Source organism: Aplysia californica, unplaced genomic scaffold, assembly GCF_000002075.1.
Source record: "Aplysia californica isolate F4 #8 unplaced genomic scaffold, AplCal3.0 scaffold00657, whole genome shotgun sequence".
NCBI lineage: Eukaryota > Metazoa > Mollusca > Gastropoda > Aplysiida > Aplysiidae > Aplysia > Aplysia californica.
The window spans coordinates 103585-128616 of record NW_004797927.1 but is presented as its reverse complement, the minus strand read 5'-3'; the positions used below and the strand labels follow the sequence as shown (position 1 = coordinate 128616).

General features: G+C 38.9%; 1 protein-coding gene across 1 annotated transcript; it reads right to left on the bottom strand.

Moving 5' to 3' along the window:
- Window positions 1-472: 472 nt before the first annotated feature.
- Window positions 473-24759, bottom strand: LOC101850842 (DNA replication licensing factor mcm2). The gene is made up of 19 exons (XM_005108066.3): window positions 24616-24759; window positions 20810-20994; window positions 19733-19902; window positions 19325-19416; window positions 18619-18793; window positions 17604-17713; window positions 17046-17155; window positions 16574-16781; window positions 15988-16122; window positions 14969-15160; window positions 13501-13608; window positions 12752-12988; window positions 9664-9828; window positions 9152-9226; window positions 8597-8677; window positions 8208-8360; window positions 7308-7490; window positions 2287-2442; window positions 473-1410 (listed from the first exon to the last, which is right to left on the bottom strand). The coding sequence occupies exons 1-19, from the start codon at window positions 24619-24621 to the stop codon at window positions 1300-1302; spliced, it is 2652 nt and encodes an 883-aa protein (XP_005108123.1). The 5' UTR covers window positions 24622-24759; the 3' UTR covers window positions 473-1299.
- Window positions 24760-25032: the final 273 nt, after the last annotated feature.

Genomic DNA, 25032 nt, shown 5'->3' with positions numbered 1-25032 from the left:
GAGGACAGTTTATAATTTGCCATTACCGGCACATGTAAGTTTAGTTTTAATAAGTGTTTTTCCGCACTTGCAACACAATAAGGTCATATAAGTGCCGAAAATTAGGTGTTACAAGAGAGTAACACAAAAAAAGGAGCAGAGATAATTTTAGTTTTAGTAGAGGTTTTACGGTGCTCGCAACTGCATAAGGTCATATGAGCGCCAGAAGATTAGAGGTGTTACAAGAGAGTAACAAACATTAAAAAAGAAGAAGGGGAGATAAGGACGATAGATGTTTGATAGGAAAGAAGAAGCAAACCACACTAGAGCACCCGCTAACCACCCATGATACATGTAAGTAATAGTTTTCCAATGGCGTTTTATCATTTCAGCTGGAAACACTTCTTTACACTTTTCAGAGACCCGATATTGACAAATCATAAACAGTACCGTACCGGTACACAGTAAATATAAATGACAAACAAAAACATTTATAAATTTTGTTTTTTTATTCGTTACATAAGTTCATCCAAAATGACAAAGACACGTTTAACAAATATCATGAGTAGCAGAACATGGGTCAGCAAAAATGGCAGTTGGAATTTTTTTGTTTATATCACAAAAATACGAAGAAGACGCTAAGAAAATTGTAGCAAGTCATAGAGAAGTCCAAACTACCCACGCTAAACTTTTCCAGTCTTGAGGAGGGGAGGGAGAGAAAACTTAGCTGCTCTTCATGACACAAAAATTTGTAGGCATTACAAACAGATGATATATGTACAATGAGCCCACAAACGTACACCCGAACATATTTTCAAGTATGAGCTATGTGCAGTGAAGAATTTTAGACAATTTCATACAACTACAATCAAATTGAGAGACACCAATTTTTAATTCATGGACTCAATTATTTCTCACTATCACCTTTCCTGTGCTATTGATGGACACAATACAATTAATGTATCTCTCAAACATCACCAAATGAAAATTTTAAAGTTTAAATGATTTGAAAAAGTGACATTCCCACAAAGGGGAAGTTAGTGTCAGTTCTGATGTAATTTTAGTAGGCCTACCTGACAGTATCAATGTTGAGGGAATTTGAAAAAGAAAGATGAAAGGCTGAGTTAATTGTGTAGTAAGCAATTGGGAACCAGCATCCTCAAAGTTTTCTTGTTCACATGAGATACAGGTCAACCAGTATATTCAAGATTTACAAGTTTTCTCCAACAAAACAGAAGATCTCATACTTTCAGACGAAATCTGATTGCAGCCAAGCAAATTCAATGACACGACACTTTTAAATCCAATTGTGACCATAGACTAAAATGTGTGGACAATGACTTTCCTTTTCGCATCGTGGCTGAACCGGTTCGCTCGGAAAATATCACTGTCGTAGAACGTGGTCAAGCTGTGAATGTTGATCTGGCGAGCCTGCAACACAAGAAAAACCATTTCTGTTAAATCCATCCAGTCAGGGTAAACATGAAATACACATAGAATCTTACACCAAAGAACCAAACACTTGGGGTATATTATTGAATTCCCATCCACTGTAAAAGGATTTAGCCGTTTTCTTACAGCCTTACTGGCAACAGCAGAAAAGCACAAACCATACTATCACAACATATAAATATATCATGAATGACAAACTTTCACTTTTAGAGGGGATTCAGTAGATCTTTCCAGCACACAATGAAATACTAGAAGAAAAAGCCTGTGGGCACATTCAATCAATTGTCTCCTTTAGAGTACATATATTATATGTGTTGATAGCAACAGAGTTCGACTTCCACTCTGCTGGAGTTGTTTTTCAAGAGAAAGACTGGAGAAATGAGAATTGTGGGGTGGGAGGGACCTATTTCTACACAAAAGTGCAACAAGTTTTCTTTGTCCTTTCAATTTAGAGCTTCGTGGGGAACAAGGGCCTCTGTTCATTTAATTTGAATTTGAATAATTATTGTTCAATTTCTGTTTGTAGGTTAAGAAAACAATTAAAATGATTATCCCAAGCCACAGACAATTTTTTTGACATTCCCCTATTGCTGTTGCAATAAAATTTTCCTAGTGGCACTGCAATCACCATGAAATACCTTTGCCATAGCAATAAAGAAGCATAATGTATAACAACATACAGTGGAATCTGTTTAAACTGAACACATAAATTTGAAAACAGCAGCACACCAAAGAAAATAAAACTCTCCATTTTTTTCTCTGACTTGAGCTACCCATCTAAACCAAAAAAATTATGTAGTTCCATATATTTCTGTTTATGTGGACGCCACTATAAATGCGGAACGTATGACATACCTTATCAGCCAGATCCTTTTCGGACACCTCGATCTGCTCCAGGTCTGTGCCAAATCTGTTCCTGTGGTAGGCCATCTGGTCCTGGGACAACTGTCTCAGGATGAACAGCAGCAGTTCATTGTTGTCTTTACGGAAGGACAAGTACCGGCCAAACGTCTGCAGAATTTAAAAAAAAAAAAAAAAGCCAACATTAAGAACTGATAAATAAAGTATACTTCTACACATAAGTGAAAAGTCACTTCATAAATACAAACCAGACACACTTTTCAAACAGTAAACATCTTATAAGGACAGAACCACTTCCCATTTCAACATTAAATAGAAGCAGTACCTTCAACATGGATATCCGACCACTTTTTGTTAATATATATAAATATACAGTGGCGTCTGCATGAACTGAGCATGGTTATTCCAAAACCAGTAAAGAAAAAGAAAAGAAAATTCCTGCTATTTTTGCTTCCTGTCTGAAGCAACCAGACCAGCATGTGAGCCCCAACCAGATTGTCTGAAAATTTTGCGCAACCATAAGAGCTTTTGTGGGTGTCATAAGGAAAGACTTCCGAGGAACGAGCAACCAACCCAACAAACACAATAAAGAAGAGACCTAACCCTACGCCTACCTAAAAAAAGAACCTGCAACGGGCCTCATGTAAAAAGGCCAGCACAAGTCCAAAATGAAATTTTTTTAAAAAACCACACTCCAAAACAAACAAGGAGCATAATATGGCCTATATTCTACATTTATATTGCTATAATAGGGTTTGATGCAACAACACAATAGAATTGGAATATGAATCCTCCATATAGATCTAGTAATCTAAATAAATCTAGATATAGATCTTGTAGAACAAGTGAATAGGAATAGGCCTTGAACAAGATCTAGAAATTTGCATCTGATTCCGAACAGAGGGACTCAGCCGAGTCTAGATTCTAAATATAAATAATTCACGCACCTGATGAAATGCTTTTTACCAACATTAATATTACAGCACAACCTATGATAAGGTTTGACACAAAAGAATTGGAACATGAATCCTCCATTGAGGTCTATAATGATCTATATAAATCTAGATCTAGATTCTATTAGAACAAGTGAGCTGGACTTGAATGAATCCACACGATATGAATAATTGAATTAGTCAACAAATGAAATTCAAAATGGCCGCTCGCGCACGAAACTGAAAGTAGACAATTTAGGTCGTCGCCCTTTTTCGTATTCGCATTTCTACTCAGGTTCCGACAATTATGTCGGAAACGCCGACGTCGGCACGAAAACGAAAGTGCCAACAAAGCCGACAGGAGAAAAAGGGGGCGTTGGCAGTTGGCCATGCCTCGCACTACGCACATTGATTGATACAGGTGGGCCTAGCGATAGCATCGGCCCGCTCGCGGGTCGGATCGCGAATGTCAGCAAACATGCAGGTCTAAGCAACCTTCACTGAACAAAATCAAGCATTCCACAGATTTTGGTTTAATCAGACTCCACTGGAAATGTACATACACACATATCTTAGCAATGACAATGAAAAAATAAATTTTCATCCAAATTGCTTAAATGAAAAGAGTAAATTCTAAGAACTATGGTTTTTTAATTTTTAAAATCCATCGATAATAAAAAAGTTATGGGGATTTTTGTTTGCAAAATGTTGGAAGACCATATAGGAAAATATCGCCAAAATGTAGGACATGTCGATGTATTTTGAGGAAAACTGTTCATAAGTCAGTAATGAATTGGAGCATATGAATGAAACTTGGCATCTTCATGTGATTTTTAGTGCAGAATCTAGTTCTGCTATCACTTTTTTGATGTCTTTATTACTTTGGATCTTAAAGACTGATATTTGAGTGAAATTTGTTGAATTGCGTGACGTTTTTACCACGACGTGATCACCCCTGCTAAAACTCAGTAAAGCGCTATCGGGAAAACCCGCGATGAAGTCATCGGCAACCTGTTTAGTTATAGGCAGCCAATCACATGCCGCCTAGAAATCACGCGCCTCTTGCATGCCGGCACTTTGCGTTTGGAATGCGTGATCTAGTTTCCAGCTCTAGTGTTTTATCAATGGATGGGTGGTAATTTTAAGTTGGTACGTAAAATGTACTGAACGCAGAGATCTGAAATTTTAGAACAATGAAGAAGACATGCGGGGTGCCTGTGTGGTCAGCGGTCAACCCGCAGCCCCGCTTAGTTTTCGAACCACAGAGGAAATTCGCAAAAACATGTTAATATCTCCGGGTTTAGAAAACGTTCGGGATTGTATGCTGGCATGTCGTTAGTTTAACCTTTCCTCTGATTGGTTGCCGAGTTTCATTAATTTTTGTCCACGAGTTTTCCCGTGACTATACTTAGAAGAGAGTAACTTCGGATTCCGAGCGGGCCAAAAATTACCCCTCCCACGGAGGCCGATTTCCGGCCCAAGGCGCAGCGGGCGATTGGCATTGCTACATATCTATCAGTTATTCACTGCAATTGAGCTACCCTGTAATTGGGAATAGCGAAAAGCAAAGATAGTTTTCGCCCCAGTAACCATGTTTGTGAAAACGTGGGAACGAACAGTTCTTCGGCACAAAAGGCAACCACCATACGTGTAAACTTAAAAAATCCTACATTTCAACAATCATCTATAACTTTGTGTGTGGTAATGGTCAGGCTCTCTTCACTGTCACACTCATTTTTGCTCTAAAGCCAACAAAACAATGTGCATATGATAGCCTTATCTCTGCTGAGTAACACAGTTTTTGAATTTTGACAATTCGTTTATAAATAAAAAAGTTATGATTTTTTTAATGAATTTTTTTGGGGGTGACTTTCATATAAGGAAAAAATCCCAAAACACGGTCCACATTTTTGGGTGTTTTGAGGCATTTTTTATCATAAATGCCGTAATAAACGGAATACATGAATGAAACTTGGCAGCCTATTGTAGTTTTTCCTGCAGAACCTATATCTATAAAGATATTTGATGTATCTGCAGTAGATTTTAAAATATCAGGGGAAATGTGTAAAAAAATTCATAGAAATTTTAGGCCAAGGACTTGCGGCCAACATTCAAACTCCTGCAACTTTCTTATTTTTTAAAAATATATCTACGAAACTTGGCTATCTTTTGTATTCTTTCCTGCAGATTCCAAATCTCCTGTTATTTTTTTTGTATGAAAGGCTCTTTTATCACTGTGAGCGAAAATGTTGAAAAGGTACCCTGGGTATGTTACTAAAATGGGATATCCATTAACTTTTCTTGCAATATTTTTGTGTATAATATACCAGGTGTGCTCTGTGTACAGGCACCAAAAACAGATAGTGAAAGAAAGCAAACAAACATCTGAAATGGAACAGAAGACAAGAGAAAGTGTACTGACCATGTTCGGTTCATTGGAATTTTTCAAATTTTGCTTGAACCTCCTTAGCATTTGAAATACACCAGATGCGCCCCCCCTCCCCAAGTACGTGGTTGTGGCTCCAGCTCGGTGTCCACAACGTTTTTTCTTTCAGAAGTTTACCCATCTCCGTACCGGTACAAAATTGGTAGAAAATACTAGTAATCATACATAAAAAAAGACCCCTCAGTCACCAATTCTTTAGATTTAATCTATATTTTGTTCCTTGCTAACGAGAAAGTCATTCTATGAATTTATGTAAGCTACTATAACCAAAGATACTACACCCTACGATGTACTATCTTTGCTATAACTATGTAGTATTATAATTCTTGTTCCTTGGCACGAAACTGACGAGTCCATGTAGATCTAGGTCGGGGGAATAACAGGATCGAGAGAACCGTCGACAACGCAAGAATGTGATCTCTCCTCCCCGATTTTTTTTGTATGCAGAAAGTCTTTTTATCATATCCAAAGCAAATAAATTTCATACAGGCTTAAAGATAAAGCCTAAAAAGTGCTTTTTAGCTTTTGGAAAGCCGAACTGGTGAACATGGTTTCCCCGTCTCTCTCGCGCAGTAGACGTTCCCCGACCTGTTTCTTTATGACGTCATGGAATTTTCCACTCAACGCCGGCTAGCCCGACCTACTCAGCGGAATGCCCGAATGCAGTCGAGTTTAGGTGGTGTTTTGCAATGGTACGCAAAAAGTATGCAACATACATTAATAAAATTTGAAGACAATAAAGGAAAAAGGTTGTCAACCAAGGTTGTGAAAAAAAAATCCAAAATTCCACCAAATCTGGTGTAGCCGAGTGCTCAAACTTCGGACACGAACAGCACCATAACCAAGTAACCTACGAGTTTTCTTTTTCGCACGTGACTAGTTTGACCTCTTTTCTCATTGGATACCAAGTTTCGCTTTCATCCATTGAGAAACAAGCCCGTACGAGTGAATGAAAATATGGCACCGTGAGAAACGGGTCCGGTAAAACAAGCCCGCAGCGCCTATACGGGAGTCTCCGATTTCTGTCACACTCATCGGCACTGCGTGGGCATTGCTACAGAAGATGCAAGTTCAATGCCCGGGTGGAGAAGTTTTTTCTTTCATAAATCCAGTACCTACCCATCTGCTGTATCCCCTCTAGCGCTGACTGTCTCAAAATGGTCTACTTTAAGGTATTGAATAAGCACCCCCCCCTATTTTCCAGCTTGCCACAACCGACGATCATGTAAAACATATCCAGAATCTAAATATCTGAATGAAACTTTTTTAAATGGCAAATTACCCTCAGTATTAGTATCAGTACAGAGTTGGCTGCCTCAATTTTCTGTGCATTTTCAAAACCTTTGTCCATTGGTTTATATTTTTTTTATGAAACAGGTTTGTTTCTAAATAGGAAAAGTTGTCACAGTAACTTACTAAAATTCATCATCTTTTGTTCTTTTATTCACTGAAGGAGAAATAAAACAGATTTGTTCCTACTAGTACACGTGTATGAGGTCGAATGTGCCACAACCCGATTTATCAATTTTAGACCACTTGTCCAACCCCCTCCTACCACCCCTTTTATTCGATAACGTAGAGTACTTTGTGTCAACGGGGGCTCAAAACATTCACAACTACATAACTTCACCACTAACCTTTCTCATTGTCCTCATCACACTGAACTTTTGTGTGCTGATGAAGCTCTCCAGCATGATGCGTATGGCCATGTTGACGTCGTCCTCATTCACGTAGTCTCGTAGATGGATCCTGGCGTGGGCCTCACTCATTCTGATCATGGACTCGATGTGTCGCACTGTGATGGGAATGCTTCCGGTGGCCTAGAAAGATTCAACAATAAAAGACAATGGATAAGTCAAATTCATCAGGGATACCACAGAATTTTACAGTTGCATTTGTGAACAAAAAAATAATTTAAAGACAACCAAACATGTGGTTAAACAGAAAAAAAAAAAATATTCTTGGAATAGTAGCTGTTTTAGAGACAGTAACAGAAAAAACAAAATAAGTTTCTTCATTAAAAAAAACAACCAAAACCCCACAAACAAATTGCTTTGAGCCAGCAGACACGTGCACTAAGAAACAATAGTTTCAGGAAAGTCAGCAAAGAAATAATCTGCATTTCCCAAGTGCATAACAATGTTTTAACTACTGGGAAGTAGTACATACATGGCATTCTGGCTGTGCTGATGAATGTGCAAAATATATTTACAAGTAGACAACAAGATTTCAATTTTTTAAATAAAGTCCTTTTGTCCAAGAAAGAGAACAAATAAGTCACCCCTCTAAATTGTTCTGATGCAACAACTGTCATTTATCAAAAGAAAAAAGAAAGATAGCATATAAAATTGGATCATGAACCCCCTTAATGCTGCCATAGAAAAAATTTTTTTTTGGGTTTGCATTAATTTTTTAATTTAAGGCCGCAATGGTCGCTTGTGGCCTTTGTCAGTATGGTGCCTCTCGTCACCAGGATGGTCCTTTCTTAGAGCACTTGGCGTACATAGTATTTGATGAAACACGGTAAAATAACTTACCATGGACTCCCTCCTGAGTTCTGAGTACATCTTGGCTACTTTATCCTGATCCATCTGATGAAGTTTTGGCCGAACTTTCTCCTTGGCGTACATGATGTACTTCTTCAGCAGATCTTGGGGAATTGGCTCCACCTTGAGGTCACCCATCTGGTTCTGTCAATGAGAAGGAGCCAAGTTGTAGTTCACAACAAGTCAAAACAATCGCAGAGGTAAATTCCAAGGAACTGTAGACAAATTGTTACGGTAAAATTTTAACAAGCTAGTTTCCAAAATGTTCACTTTCCGACGTTTCCCAGAACCACGAACAAATAAACACTTAACAAACCGAAATGATAAAGCAAGAAACATTTATGCCCAATATTTCAGAAGATTAATAACCATGGCCTCACCTCTGAGAGATTAGTCTCTTCTGTGTTGTGAGGGTGATGTTTCATGTGACTACCAACCACAAACTTGGCCAGACGTTCATCCTAGGGGGGGAAAAAAAAAGCAAAACATTTCTTTATAAATTACAAAATATGTGCAGTTGAAGCTGAAGAAACATGAATTCTGATGACATAAGAAACACCATCTTCGCAATTCAATATCAACCAGGATCCGTCCCTTTAATTCTTCAACAACAGCTTTTATATAACACGTTTTGAATTTAGAATTAAAAGCCAACATGAAAACAAAAAAGCATACCATAGAAACACTCAAGCTGTCTCGACAGTTGTAAAGAAAGAAAAAAGACAACATGCTGAACACATAATTTTTTTTTTTTAAACCTGGAGACTAGATACAGAGATCTATATCAGCGCTTCGTCACTACATCTATCAGGGAGCCTGCATTGAGAATGAGTCTGGCTTTCTTTCTCGTCAACGTCAAATAGCTTTTAGTACACAAATCACATGAACAGACCAGATCAGGCATAAAATGCCCTCCAAATCGAACATAAAATTACCTGGACCGAGTCTACAGTGTCTCGAACCACACACAGCACGTCAAATCTCGACAAAATTGGCTCTGTGAGATCAACCTGGAAAGGAAAATAATATCTTTGTGTTCACTGTTGGTTGTTTACATTGAGACAAGCTACTGAGGACACCTGTCAAGAGAGGAGATCCTTTATAATTGAACGACATAATTTAAATTGAGATCAATTATAATTAGAACACACACAATGAAAAATACTGTTTGTGTGTGCACTGATGCCTCATTTATATGCTACAAACTATTACCACAGGTGGCTGCCATCCTTTGCTGTCCACTAACCGCTAAAATATAACATGCCATTAATTAAACCGTTAACAACTATTCCAGGTTAAATTAGCATCAGCTGCTGATGAAGAAAGAGATGACAAAGTGACAAGGAAGCACCACAACCCGTTACTCTACCCTGGAAGAAGAAGAAGAAAAATTAAAACACTTAGTTTGGTAAGAGCTTTACAGTGCTTGTAACAACATAAATCTTACATTTTCTGAAAAAGTGAGAGATGGATCATATCGTCCACCTATGGGATTAGCTGCAGCAATCACAGTACACCTGGCCTGCAATGAGGTAACGATGCCAGCCTTGGACACGGAGATACTCTGTTGTTCCATGGCCTCGTGGATACTCGTCCGGTCCTGGTCATTCATCTGAAGAAAAAAAATATTAGCAGAAATATTAAATTTTTGTTGATATAAACAGTTAGCATCACAAGATAAGCATAATAAAGTTTCAACAATAATACACAATCAATTTTATATCTGATTGCGAAACAAAGTATGACAAAAGGTAAAGATAGCTACCACGAACAAAAGATAAAAAAAAGAAGAAAAGAAATAACAGTGGGTAAGAAAAAGAAAAAAGGCAACATAAAATAAATTTATAACTGAAGTTGAAATGATACCAATACCAACACTTGTGGACTTCAGCATCTGACAATGAGCCAGGATCACAGTTTTTTAAAACTCATTCGCTACGCCAAGCCGGGGCGGCGGCGCACCTCAAGTGCCGTCAGTACGCTAAGCCGCCCCTGGCGTCTCGAGAACCGACGGTCAGTTTTAGCTTGGTTTCTATTCCAATCCACATATCCATGTTAAAATAAAGGTCATAATATAATGTTGACTTCCGGGTCAAGCGTTTCCACCGAAAATCGGAAGTTTTGATTCAGTTTTGAAACACGATTTCGTAGTTTATTCAACTTTGTTTTATCGCGAAGCCCAAATTATAGCCCAGACACCAGTCTTAGTACTTTTACACAACAAAATGTATAATTATTTTGCTCACTAAAGAAATGTAAGACTCTTCTTTATAATATTGATACTATTGGACGCAAATTGCCGGTGCACTGTAATTGAGAAATCAATATTTTTGAGTGCTAGATCTAGGCCTTGATCTAAATAGTCAAAATATATTTTTCTCCCCAAAATCACTACTTTTTGGTGAAATTACTCAAAAAGTACCACTCAAGACATGTATAGGTTATTCCAAATGCAATTCTGAATAATTTCATACAAGATACCCAATATCGGACGTTATGATCCAAATGTACAAATATTATGGAATGTATGTAAATAACCGCACATTTTTCAATATTTTCCTGTTCTATATACAGTTATGGTTATTTTGATGTATAATTTGACTAGGTGCAAACATATTTTTTTAGTTTCACCTGAGATTATAAATTTTTATTTTCCAATTTTATCCGCATCCAATCACAATTGTGTTGCATAATCGCCTCTTACAGGAACCAAAGTTGAAATATACGTAAATAAATAATGCAGACGTATTCTACAAACCATACTGAAAATGATATATAATATGTTGATATTTATTTGAATTTATGGCCCCAAAGACCTGTGAACTGCGCACTAGCATGGGTCTCAACTCGCAATTCTAAAAAAGGAGGAACTTTTCGGGAGATCGCCACAGAAGCCCATTTTAGCCAAACACCCATTATTATACTGTTGAACCCTAGAATGCTGAAATAAAAACAATCAATTTATCAAAGCAAGGTTATTTCACACCAATTTGAGAGTTTGGGAGATAATTTCAAGTAAGAGTCATGTACCAAATATTTACCACCATGATTACGTGCAGAAAGTGGTGGTGCCTGGGGTCTTGTGCGACTTATTTATATTTTCCCTTCATCATACTCGCCTGTATAAACTATATAAAAAGGAATATTGCTTTGAGCCTAGAACCAGAATATCGACTGTCATGATTCATATCATATATATATATATAATAAACGAGAAAGACAAAAATTAATGCTCAAACTCAAAGTAGAGTAGAATAGACCAAGCAGACCTATTCAGGGTAAGAGGTGTAAGAACTGTGTGAAGGCAAGATGCAGTGATACTGAACATCTGCGAATCTTGAACAGAAAGCTAAAATATAGAGATCTAATTTACCGTCACCAATCCAATGAAACGCGAACACTTAGGCCTGAAAGTTCCATAACATTAACACGCTTACAAGTTATGACGGTTCCCAATTTCACACAAGGCCTGCACCAACGCACACTTTACTTTGCAGAGAGCTGTAGATCTAGTAGTAATCAAAATTCTAAACATTTAACATTTGCTTTCAGTTTCAGTTTGTCCTTTGGTGTAGCGTCCAGCCCTCCCCCTATCCCCGAGAGCGTCTTTAAAAAAAATCAATAATCTCCCCCATTCCTGAGTCCTGTACTTCGAAGCGCTCAGGTTCATTGACCGGTCACAATGGCGAGCCCGACAAGACACTTGTATAACTTTCTTTTCGGTTTTTTTCTTTCTTGGTTTTACTCCCACACGTGACAGCACGGTGACAAATGTTGATTTATTTTCATGGCGGCACCACGTTTGTAATGCCGAACCTGCATGTTACAATAAATGTTGCGTTATCAGACAATTACTGACAAACTTCTGGGTGGTAACAAAAGCAGATCTTGATTTTCCAGTCGAGCCTTGGTGACACAATTCCGCTTGCCGCCAAAGCCACCAGTTCGCGTGAAACGTACTCTCAGAGCCGAATTAATATCACAATCGCGACCGGCAGAAATGAACTTAACGACGTTATTGGATTTGGTTTTCAAATATTCGAGATTTTTATGTATTTTCCCGGGTCTCGGCGATTTTTTAAAAATTCCCGGGGCCTGGCAGTCACCCAGCTCCCAAAAACTCTCTTTCTGATTGGCCCGCCGCCGCAGTAGCTGACTTTAGCGGAGGAAATGGCGGTAGCGGAAATCCGCTAAATTATTTTTCTATTGAGACCCATGGCACTAGTCATCATCTCATTTCGCCCTCCCGAAAAGAATTCGTCCACAAGCCGAAAATAATACGTAGCGAATGAGTTAAAAATGTGACCGAGCACCTCCGTCTGCTGAGGTGTAGTATTCCTCTCGGCACAACATAGCCTCAGAACTATTTTGTCCAAAGTGTACTTAGGTAAAGAGGCACTTTGGACAAAATAGTTCTTAGGGGACGACAGGTTGGCTTTGACAGGCAGGGTCAAAGCAGCCAGCCTCTTAAAATTATCTATAAGGAAACAATTCAGTGTAAAACATCTACAGTATCTTTCCTCTGTGCAACTGACCTTATCAAACTCGTCGATGAGACACACCCCTTTGTCTGCCAGGACCAAAGCTCCTGCCTCCAGAGTCCACTCTTTGGAGATCGGGTTCCGCTGGACGTACGCCGTGAGACCGACAGCCGAGGCTCCCTGGCCAGTGGCAAACACAACACGCGGGGCAGTCTTCTCAACATACTTCAGGAATTGTGACTTGGCCGTGCCAGGATCTCCACACACAAGCACATTAATGTCTCCCCTCACCTGCACACCAACAAGACATTGAATAATAAACAAATATAAAGAAGAGTTATCAAGTCTGAAAATAAAAATTCTCACATTTCAGACACCAAAAAGACTGCTCAAACATTATAACAAGAACCCCCTGACAAAGGTCTTCGCAGGATCTACAACATCATCGCACAACTCTTTATCTTGTAGCAAAAGACAGAATTGCATAAGGGGGCGCGCGCGCGCTCACCCTGAAAGTCCCGATTCGGTTCAAAATTATGGATTTTAAGTTGTACGCATTTATAGCTACTTCAGCCTCTCTTACACCTATTTATATTTAAAAAAAAAACCTACAGCCTCCCCCCCCCCATGTTAGCCACCACCATTTCCCCATAAAGTCGCCAGTACACCGACATAGAAAATTACAATAAAATCCCAAAAATAAATACCCCCCAAACAACAAACAAGTAGCATTTGGCTTTTAAAAAATGGTTTTGCAGAATAAGAAATTGATAAAAGATAACGCAGAGAGTCAAAGAACAAACCTTGTGTTTTTGTCCTGGATTCTTGGACTCGCCACCAAACACAGCAAGTGCCAGGGCTCTCTTGATGTCCTCATGCCCATATATTGATGGCGCAACGCTGGCAAAAATCTGCGAGGGAAGAAAATTTACAAAGGAAATGAAAAACTACACTAGCAGCCTTATCTACACCCACAATTTAAAAAATTAAAAAAAAAATTTATTTGACGACATTCTCAACTGATGAGCAGAGGACTTGCCAAAGAGCTTTTTAGTAGTTTTAGTAGAGACTTTACGGCGCTCGCATCTGCATAAGGTCATATGAGCGCCAGAAGATTAGAGGCGTTACAAGAGAGTAACAAACATAAAAAAGAAGAAGGGGGGGGGAAGTATGATAACGAAACCGCTTACCGGAATTTTGTACTTAATTTTTCTGAATGGTGTGAATATCATAAGCTGCTTTTAAATGTGAAAAAACCCCCAAAAGAACTTGTCGTTGATTTTAGAACAAAGAAACTGCCCCTGCAGCCACTCAAAATGAAATGTGAAAACATCGAGCAAGTGTCAGACTATAAGTATTTGGGTGTTACAATAGACAACAAACTCAACTGGCGTGTCCACACTTCTCTCCTGCATAAAAAAGTGAACAAAAGACTATTTTTTCTTAGAAAGCTAAAGTATTTTAAAGTTGATAAAACATTGATGTCCATGTTCTACCATTCAACCATAGAAAGTATGATCAATTTTTGTATAACAGCATGGGCCGGGAACACAAGACAACAAGATAAAGAAAAATTAAATCGACTAATACGGAAAGCATGTACAATTTCAACATCTTCATTCCCGTACTTGGATGAATTGTACATAACAGCTTGCACTAACAAAATTAATTCCATCTTTTTAGACAACAAATATCCCATGTTCCCTCAAATAAAAACATCAGTCAGAAGTAAAAGACCCATGCTTCTGATCTGTAACAAAGAAAGATACAGAAGGTCATTTTTAACCATCATCTATCAAAATGCTTTGATCTTAACCATCTTGTTTAGTGTACTTACGATCTTAGAGCATGCATCAAAATAACATTGAGTGTGTATCTAGCCTGCGATTATTATTGTTTATATTGCTGCTCATTTACATTATGTATGTGATTGTAAGCCTACTTGTGTGTGCATGTGCGTGCACGTGTGTGTGTGTATACTCGTGGTGGAACACCAAACCAATGTGCCAGGATCTGGACAATAAAGATGCATCTTATCTTATCTATGTTTGACAGGAAAGAAAAAGCAAACCACACCAGGGCACCCGTCAACCACCCACTGACAAAGAGCTGACACTATTAGAGCATACCAAAACCAGAACTCAACACAATATTTGCAGATTTATTCAATAAAGAATAACTTAAGATTTTTAATAACAAAAAACATTGACTTTCAAATAACAATTTTCCATCATCTGTCAGTAACATATCCACCAAAACTGAAAGCCTTACCCGCTCCCCTATTCTTTCATCCTTCGAGAGAGTAACAATAGCCTTGATATCTTCATCAGTGAGTGCTGCTACTGCCATCTTGTCATCCTTCTTTGTGATGTGGTTAGCTTGAATAACTGTGGCGAACACTGGAAAACCATTTGCTGTGTTCAGGGACCCGTCGTAGTTGTTGTGGTAGATACCCGTGAGCTCCTGAATAAAGGGAGGAAAAAAAATATGTCAGTATTACACTATCAGGGAGAGTTTAAACCTTTTCCAACTGCTGTGGTGTGAAAATTGAAACTGATTGATGCAGTATAAAAACTGGATATTTGACAAAAATTTAAGGTCGGTGAAATATTTACATGATCAATATATATATCTGCCCCAACAATTTCCATTTTCAAAAATCAGCTGAAGCATTTTTTATTCACAAAAGCATACCTGTCATAATGATGTACTGTGATATATATATGCATGTGTACGCCAGACTGTGAGACTGAAGAAATAGCGTGTGAGAATGAGAGAGAGAGAGGGAGAAAGAAAGAGTGAGAGAGGGAGAGAGAGAGAGAGAGAGAGAGTGAGAGAGAGAGAGAGAGAGAGAGAATGGAAATGTTTTTCTATCTGTATAGAATTAATGTTTTAATGAATGTTTCTAGCTACTCACGTTTCAACTTTATTGTGACCGTTGGTGAATTTTTATTGCATTGTATGCGAGACTATTTTTCTCATATAAAATTTTACACATATGCATTTATATTATATGTATAATACGTTGTTTTTATGTACGCACTTGTCGATTAATTTTTAAGACGTGATGTCTTTTTCGTTGTAATGCGCATTGAGCATCTTTTAGAAAATGGAAATGCGCAGTATAAATGCTATTTATTATTATTATAATATATATATAAAACACTGTCTAAAAATAATTTTCATAAATGTATTCTCAAATGCAGATATTTTCAGCTACAGCACTGTTGAGCAAGAAAAGGTATAAGTAATATATGATAACTGAAGTGTCTTCTTTCATCAGTACTCACAATTTCATCTCCTGGCTTGCACGTGTCGACCAAATCATCTAACAAGATCGCATCTTTTGAGCGTGGCAATCTGCCTGCAGGAACTTTGCCAGGACTTTCTTGTATTGTAACCCTCTGGTAGTTTTTGTACACAGTCTGGTCACAGAAACAAGATATTTTTTATTTATGAATCTCAATCATTGACTTAAAAACCATTCAATCACAACACTTTATAAATTACTGAGCGAAAAATGCCCACAGAGGACATAGCTTGAGACAACCACTGCAAAAATAAATTCAATACAAATTAATGAAATTCTCAATTAAAAATGTTAACCCTTTGTGAGCCACACCGGCTTTTAGTGCAGGCTAAGAGATAAGAACATTCCATTATAAATTTAGATGCCGACATCCCAGGTATTTGAATGTCAGGAAATTTCATTAAAATATGACGTTTAGATCAAAAGCAGTTTCTTTGCTACATCCCCTGACATAATTTGGTTCTGCTGTGCTGACCTATTTATGGTGTTAAGAGGGTTAACCTATACCATAGCGTGAGTGAATTTTTTAAAAACCAATACACAATTTTGCCTTCCGGCCTCCTCACCTGCTCCATGTTGATCTCAAACGGCCCCTGGGACTGACACTCCGGACAAGAGCCGGGTTTGATCTCTGTGTTCTGAGTCTGGTAGAAAGGCCCCAGGACAAACGAACATTTGTTACAGTCGTAGCGGATAACACTCAGCTGAGGGAGCACGCTCGTGACGCTGGTCACAACACCGTTTGTGCGGATCAGCTGATTCAGGTGCAGTTGCCTGTCCAGAAAAAAAAAGGTTTTTCATTACGTCAAATGAAAACATGCCTGCACATTTTTTTAAATAGAAAAAAAAACCCCAAACAAAACGATTTAACCCCACAAACCCAAACTCCACCCAAAACCTTGGTTCTCCATAATGGCACCAGTCTTATAGGATAAAATATAATTTTTAAATATACTTCGGGTCGTTTATTAACCTAATCAGTTCAAAATGTTAGTACATAAACGTGGAAATAGCTGTCAACACATTCCAGACAATTACCTGAGGGATCTGATTTCTTCAATCAGAGGAAGATCCGATATTCTGATGTGAATACTCTGAGCAATCCTTTCATAGTTGGGGTACATACTGAACACAACCTCTGTTGCAGCCTGAGAATGGTGAAAAGGACACAAAGTCAGATTTGAAAATGTCATCTAATGAAAAAGTCACAGGCTCAGTGATTTAACAATATTAAACTCAACACAAAACAATTCCTCAATTTTAACAACTATTGTCATAACACGACAATCATACGCCCCACAAAGGTTTATCAAAATTATCACGATGTAATGTACTAACCTCCTGCATATCAATGTTTATGAGAATACAACACTCTCAACCTTACATACAATCAAGCCATAATGATTAACTAGCCCCTTACCTCAGATTTGATAAACGATTTAGGCAACACCACAACATTAATTATGAACTTGCCAATCAATGCGTATGACAATTTCACAACTCTATAACGGCACACTAGCCTTGCAGTACATTCAAGAAGACACAATGAGACATTAGCCTTTATCAACACACTCATAATGGCACACTGGTCCTTACCTCATCAAGATTATTTAGCATTTCTGCAGGTGCCTCTGGCAGAAAGTAAGCCAAGACCTGTTCCATGGACGCCAACATGTTGTAGTCAATCACCAAGCTCTCTTTGTTTCCTGTTAAGAAAATACGAGGCAGGTGTGTCATCCATCACTTTTGGCTGCCAAACAGCATGATTCAATTCAGGTTAACAATTTGTCCCCAAGGCAAGTTATTTACACTGTGAATGAGTCAGGCTAATGTGAGATAATGTCACTAGTTGAAATTCAGTTTTTTATTGTCTTGCAAATTATTTCAACAGAACAGAACCTAAAACCAGAAAAAAGTGAGTTTACTGGTTACTTTCTCAACCATGTCAAGACAATGAAAAAAACAACAAAAACAACTCTAACAGCTGTCACAAAACAAACGCACCTTAAAAAATAAAAATCATATCAAAGACGAGCTGGCAGACATTCCTCATAAGCACCACAGAAAGCATGGCAAATTACCAGACGAAGTCTTTTTTTTTTTTTTTTTTTTAGAGTAGAGGATTTACGGCGCTCTAAACTGCATTAGATCATATGAGCCCCAAGGGGTGGATGTCAACAGAGAAGTCCTTACAGGGTATCAGACTTACTGCTCACCTCTCTAGCTTCAGCAGCACAAGTCTGCTTCGACTATAAAGGCACCCCGGAAATAGCGGGTCACAAGAGTGTGACAAACATACAAAAGAAGTTGAGCAAAATGACAATAGTAAAGATAAGGAATGAAAAAGCAGCAGTTCCCTGTTGTAGTACAGGCACAGTTATGAGCATGACGTTAGATCAGCCCATTAATAATTCTGCTGTGCACTAGAACGAGAAATGTCCCCCCCCCCCCCCCCGTTGGGAATGGCCTAGAGACACTTCAGTCGGTGACACCGCCCCGGGCGGGAGGGCAAGTTCACTTCACATTACTGCCAGTCTAGAATCTCACACATGTTGACACGACAATTCCTCCAACATGAAAAGCGACAAAACATTTTAAAAAATCAACATACCTTCAACCATCTGTCTAATCTTTTCTCTGTACACACTGTGTCCACGCTCATCAACATACGTGCGAAGGAAATTCTTAAATCTGTGTTTGATCTCAGTCTTTGGCCCCAACATGGTCACCCACTCTCTCACAGAATGTCCTTTCATGTCCTCCAGGTTCTCAATGCTCTCAATCATCTAAGGCCAAGCATAAAAACAGGAAATGTAAAAAATTTTTTTGCAGCACTTGCAACATAATATGGTCATATAATACCAAAGATCAGAGGTTTTACAACAGATGAAAAAAAAAGATAAAGATGACAGATGTTTGATAGAAAAAAAAGAGCGGACCACATCAAAGCACCTGCTAACCACCCACAAACAAAATGTGCCATCGATTTAAAAACTGCAGTGCAAATAAGTAGGTATCAAATCATGCTGTAGAGACTGCACCTAGTTTTCTATTTAGACTATCCAGACTCCCAAACTGTTACATGTCTCAACGAAAGACAAGACTTTTCATGAGCAACATTACACAATTAGAACAGACAATGATTATTATTTTTACATACCCAACAATCAACATGGTATACAATGGCATTCTTCAATTAAATTTTCATACCTTATCGACCACAAAGCCAGAACCTCTTCCATCTGCTTTAGATCCTTTCTCCTCATAGAACAAAATGTAATCATGCAAAGAGCTCAGTGAACAATTAATCATTTTACCTCTTCATCACCATCAGCTGTCACACCCTCTGCAGCCCGCTCTGCCATGCGCCTTTTTCTGGCAGGTCTGTCTTCATCATCATCCGAGTCATCTACAAGGAAGGCACAAACACAATTAATGACTGGAAATATCATGTCAAAACAACCGCAACCATTCTTCAAACTTTCAGGTACAAAATATGAACAAGGGGATATTAAAACAAAGCATGAACTTTGATGTAGGCTACTACAAAAAGAGAGGTGCAACACACACACACACAAAAAGTGCTTTTAATTGACAGCAACACACACTCCAACCTTACCACAGAGAACACCTCTTCTCATACACCCAGCGCGAACTCCTTCCTCTCGTAACACACACAAAAAAAGTGCTTTTAACTGACAGCAACACACACACTCCAACCTTACCATAGAGAAGACCTCTTCTCATACGTCCAGCACGAACTCCTTCCTCTCGTTCCCGATCTCGTATCTCTCTCTCTGCATCTTGCCTCTGAGTGTCGGACATCTCAGAATAGTCCGATGTGTCCAGTCCAACATCCTCGTACGTATCCAGCTCTGGGATAGCCTGATAATCTCTGCCGACAGGGTGGGTAAAATGTAAGTAATATTATTCTCCTTCAATAAACTATACTACCACTGTGCCTGCGACAATTACAGATTTAGATACAAATAAGGCCTACAAGATGTTATCAAAAGTCAACAGTCTTGATATTTCTTTTGAGATTAAATATATTTTCAAACTACTCTTGCAAAAGGCCCATAATTTTCATGTGAGCAGCATTATTATTTTAAATGTCAAACAAAAGAGAATGTTCTCACCCTTTACCAATAAACCTAGTACTGTGAAAGCAGAACATTTTAGTAGCAGAAAAACAGGGTCTGTGCACTTTTCGTTATACTAAATCCAGCCTCACATTAATGGAAAATCTTAAACTGTTCTCTTGGCAACAAATCTCATATTTAAAAGAACTTTCAATCATTAGAGTCCCTATAGTATGAACTCTGGTTAGGCGAAAATAAAAAGTAGCCCACAGCATATGTAATGTATTCCTAATAAGGTATGATAATACAGTTGCAGAAAATACTGATACCATGCCATTTAGAGGAATGGCAGCAATCTTGTATTATAATGAAACTGACCCCAGTCAATATACCAAGACAATCCGGATTTCGGCCGAATTATAACCATAATTTGGCTCCACCAATGATTACTTCTGGCTTTCAACAGTTACTTTTCGACTCAAATGCCGATATGGAGAGATATCAAACTTAAAAAAACAAAACAAATGATAGTTGAATTCAGCAGCCCCCCCCCCCCCCCCGGAAATAGTTAAAATATATTAAGTATACTGCTTATTTTGCAATGTAAAATAACTGCACCTCTCGCTCTCGTTCGGAGAAAGCTTCGATACCAAAATTTAAGTCGGTATCGTCCAGTAGGGCCTACTCTTGGAGCAAAACCAGAGTGTCTGTATATCCTACCTTTCCAGTTCATCCCCAAACAAATTTTCTCCCTCCTCCTCCTGCTCATTATCGCCATCTCCGAGCAATTCTGATTCATCCTCAAAAGGAGGCAAATCTCTTCCAGGGCTAGATGTAAGAGGATCACGTTGTCTCCCAGGACTGCTGGCAGTGGAGAAGGGATCAGCATCTGATGACAACTCATCCTGAGGAAAATAATGGAACAGCATTCATAATCATTTCATCATAAAAATTACAATAGAAGGCTTAGATGCTACATAACTGAATTAGAAGTCAAATACTGATGTAGGCCTTGGCCCCAATAGCCAACAAGAAGGTAGATATCTTGAGCAGCCTAAATCAAGTCCTAAATATAAGTTGTAAATCAAGTCTCTTACTTCAATAGGGGCTGACACAGACAGTTAACAAACTCTTAAAACATTCATGCTCCTCATCTTCTTCAAGCATAGGCCAACCTATACAATTCAGGACTGAGTGTCGAGAAAACAATATAAAACGTTCTGTAGGCCCACTACAGACTAGATCTAGATCAAGCTAGCAGCCAGTCAAAGTAATGTTCCGAGTTCAACCAGAATCTAGATCTAGATCTTCCTTTTTTTGTTCACAGTGGCTTCGTTTACAACACCCTGAATCATCCACTATTGGCACAGAGGCGCGAGTGAAACACATGAAGCTGCAGCGAGCACCTAGCACACCTCTGTGATTGGCCCAAATATTGATGATGTATTTCAGCCATCTATTTTTGTCTTCCCTTGCTAGTTGATAACATCTAGATCTCACCATGGCCGGCCCGCTTTGCCCACTAATATCTGCTAGTTGATAAGATCTAGATCTCACCGTGGCCGGCCCGCTTTGCCAGTTAGCACACTACATCTAGGTTTCATCGCCAACTGTTTGGGCTGTGTGTGTGTGCAACTTTGAGAAGGTAAATTTATGGAACAAGAATTGCTGAGGTTGTTTATAAAAGATAACATGGATCTAAAATAATAGGCCCTTAGCCTTAATAATAATTAAAAAAAACAAACACGGCAAGATTTAGTCAACAGAGTTACTGGCGAGGAAAATCCAAGAGTCTTGGGCTCGGGGGAAACCCCGGAAGATGACAAAAATAGATGGCGGAAATACTTCATCTAGAAGATCTAGATCTAGAATCTATATTTGGGCCAATCACAGAGATGTGCTACATCTAGAACTATACTACAGGGTCCCCACCAAATCCTGGAAATTTTTTTCAAGACCCAATTCGAGGGAAAAATCAGGCCGCTGCGCATTAAGAATGATCCCCCAAAAAGCCAATCTATCAATCATAAAAAGTCAAAATGTCTATAAATGAATGCAAATGTAAATTTTGTAGTATAGTCTTCAAACAATAGATGACTATAATACTGGGTGACTGCCAACCCAGCTTCTGAATTTTCCAAGGGAGGGGCCTCATCCATTTTCCAGGAACACGTTCCATAACAATGAAAGCGTGTGCTCCATGTATATCTAATATAATACATGTATATGTTTGTGAATACACACATTACACATACACACACACATGTAGGTACATTATATCCAGTCAACAACACGTCAGTGTGGCACTGGGATCTTGAGAGACTTTGGTATTTCAGTCTGTTCTTACTTATTTAAATTTCCCCCTCATCGTATTAACTAACATAACAAACTATAGGCCCTATATAAAAAATGAATCCTGTTTTGTGCCTGAGAAAAGACCTAGAACTAGAATATCGACTGTCAATAACCAGTCTGGGTGTCATGATTCATATGATAAACGTGAAGACGAAAACCATTGCTGCAACTCAAAGAAGAGTAACATTAGTAATAACAAGAATGGCTCAAGTACACCTATTCAGAGTGAGAGGTGTAAGAACTGGGGGGGCGCAAGATGCAGTGGCACTGAAAGTCTGCCAATCTTGAACAGAAAGCTAAAAAAAATATAGATATAAATTACAATCACCCCATCCAATGAAACGCGAACACTTTAGTTCAATAACAAGGCATGACGGACCCCGATTCCACACAAGGCCTGCATCAACGCGCGCTTTGCAGAGAGCTCTAAACTAGTTATCAAAATGCTAAAAATTTGCTTCCAAGTTCAGTTTTTGACCTCTAGCGGTGCCTTCAGCCCCCCCCCCCCCCCAATCCCCTTCCACGAGTGTATCTTATAAAGGAGTCCTGTACTTCACAGCGCTCAGACCGCCGGTACTCACAGGTTCATTGACCGGTCACAAGGGCGAACCTGTCAAGACGCTTGTATAAGTTCTTTTTCTTTTTCCACAAGCGACAGTAGAGGGCAATTTTTAATATTGATTTATTTTCAAGGCAGCACAGCGTTCATAATGCATAACCTGCATGTTACAAATGTTGCGTTATCTATCAGTCTATTTACCGGAATATTTCTGGGCGGTAACGAAAGCAGATCTTGATTCTTTCCGATCGAGCCTCGGTGTCACACATACACTTCCGCCACAGCGGTTCAATTCCGTTTCCTCTTCAGGATTCATCAACCATACAGTCTAGATAGCTACACATTACACAGGCCCTATCCTTTCCCGACTTACAGACCCATCACAAAATTCCCGACTTTTTCCCGACCTGGTGGGGACCCTGTATCTAGGTGCTCGCTGCAGCTTCATGTGAATTTAAACACTACTGGATCTATGGTTGCTCAAACCCAGAGAGAAGAAGAAAACCGCACAGGAATAGGCCCACTCGCATGAAAAATAAGGAGCGGTAGTCAAAATGCAACAGTTTCAGTTTACGGAGGATGAAGGCGAGCAAAGCAAAACTGTCTCAGTCGCTCAGCGCACGGAACACGACCTCGATCGTCTTCCTGAGTGTGGACCTGGCAATGCCCGACAATTTGAAAATAAAAGTCGTTCGAAGAAACAAGAGAGAATGGAAGAAGGCCAAAGCGGGAAGAGGGTGGGAGGGGGTGAAAAAGAGGAGAAGCAAAATCAGTGATCTTATACTTTAGCACGATAAATTCCCAAAGTCTACTAATCCCTGACTGAGTGACTCAGACCTTCAAAACTTTGAACTGGGCCTAAAAATGTACAAACTACCGTAATTCTGTCATGAACAGATTGTATAACAGTGGTTTTCAGTCTTCCATCATGATTTTGGAAGCAATTGAGTACAATCTTGATCCAGATCTGATTGTGGTCGTTCACTTCGGAAGTCCTCAATTGAAGAATTTAACGTGCTTAAGTATAAGATCACTGCAAAATCAAAAGGTTAAGCCAGGGCCAGTGACTGGTCTAGAAGAGCTGGAGGTTGCCCCTGTGGAGGCGCGATCGCTCAGATCTGAGGAAGGGAGACAAGGGGGTGAAGTGAGCATAAAATTAAATTGCAAACTAGAATCTAGAAATCTAGCCTACATTCAGGGCACGTGAACGTGGCCTGCAAGCTAGACCTCTTATTCTTAGATATGTACCCTCACAGAGCTGTGATTGTGAACATAACATAGCCACTGCGTTTTTGTTTTCCAAACCTAAACTCTAGGCCCTCGATTGCTAAAACCAATAGTAAATCTTTATCAAAACAAGGGTTCAATTAGGTAAACGAAAAAAACAACTGATGTCACATAGATCTAGAATCTAGATCTAATCTAGATCTACGTCCCTTGCCTAGGCTAATGCTAAGTGAGTCTGCTAGATTCTCATGATGGTCCGTGGCATCGTTCACCATACTGCAAAATTAGTCTTGGTGATGGTGTGAGTCTCTTCGGCAAAATACTCTACTGTCTACGGCACAAATTAACTTTACAGTCATTATAAACTTAAAACAACAATACTTACGGCCATAATGTGTGTCTTTGGAGTTTGGAGAGAGAGAATCAACAAGTCTATAAATAATGAATTACACTTGGATTTTATAATAATTACGCTCTGTTCAGCCACAAAGAAGCTTCTCGCGGACTTTTTCACTTTCCCGGCAATTTTTCGCGGGAAAAGTGGGGTCAGGCAACAGGTCACAATAAATTCGTAAAATAGTGCAAAAAATAAATACCCAATTGACCATAATCAAACTGTTTTTGCACGATTTTTTTGCTCTTTCAATTTGAATATTGCATTTTGCAATGCCACAAATAGCTCACAATATATCTTACACTTTTTCTGAATAAAAAACCTGTTAGTAATTGCCTTGAACTTGGCGGCTTAATTTAATAAAGAAGAATAACCAGGAAATTGTGGTTGAACTGGTTTGCAGTGATT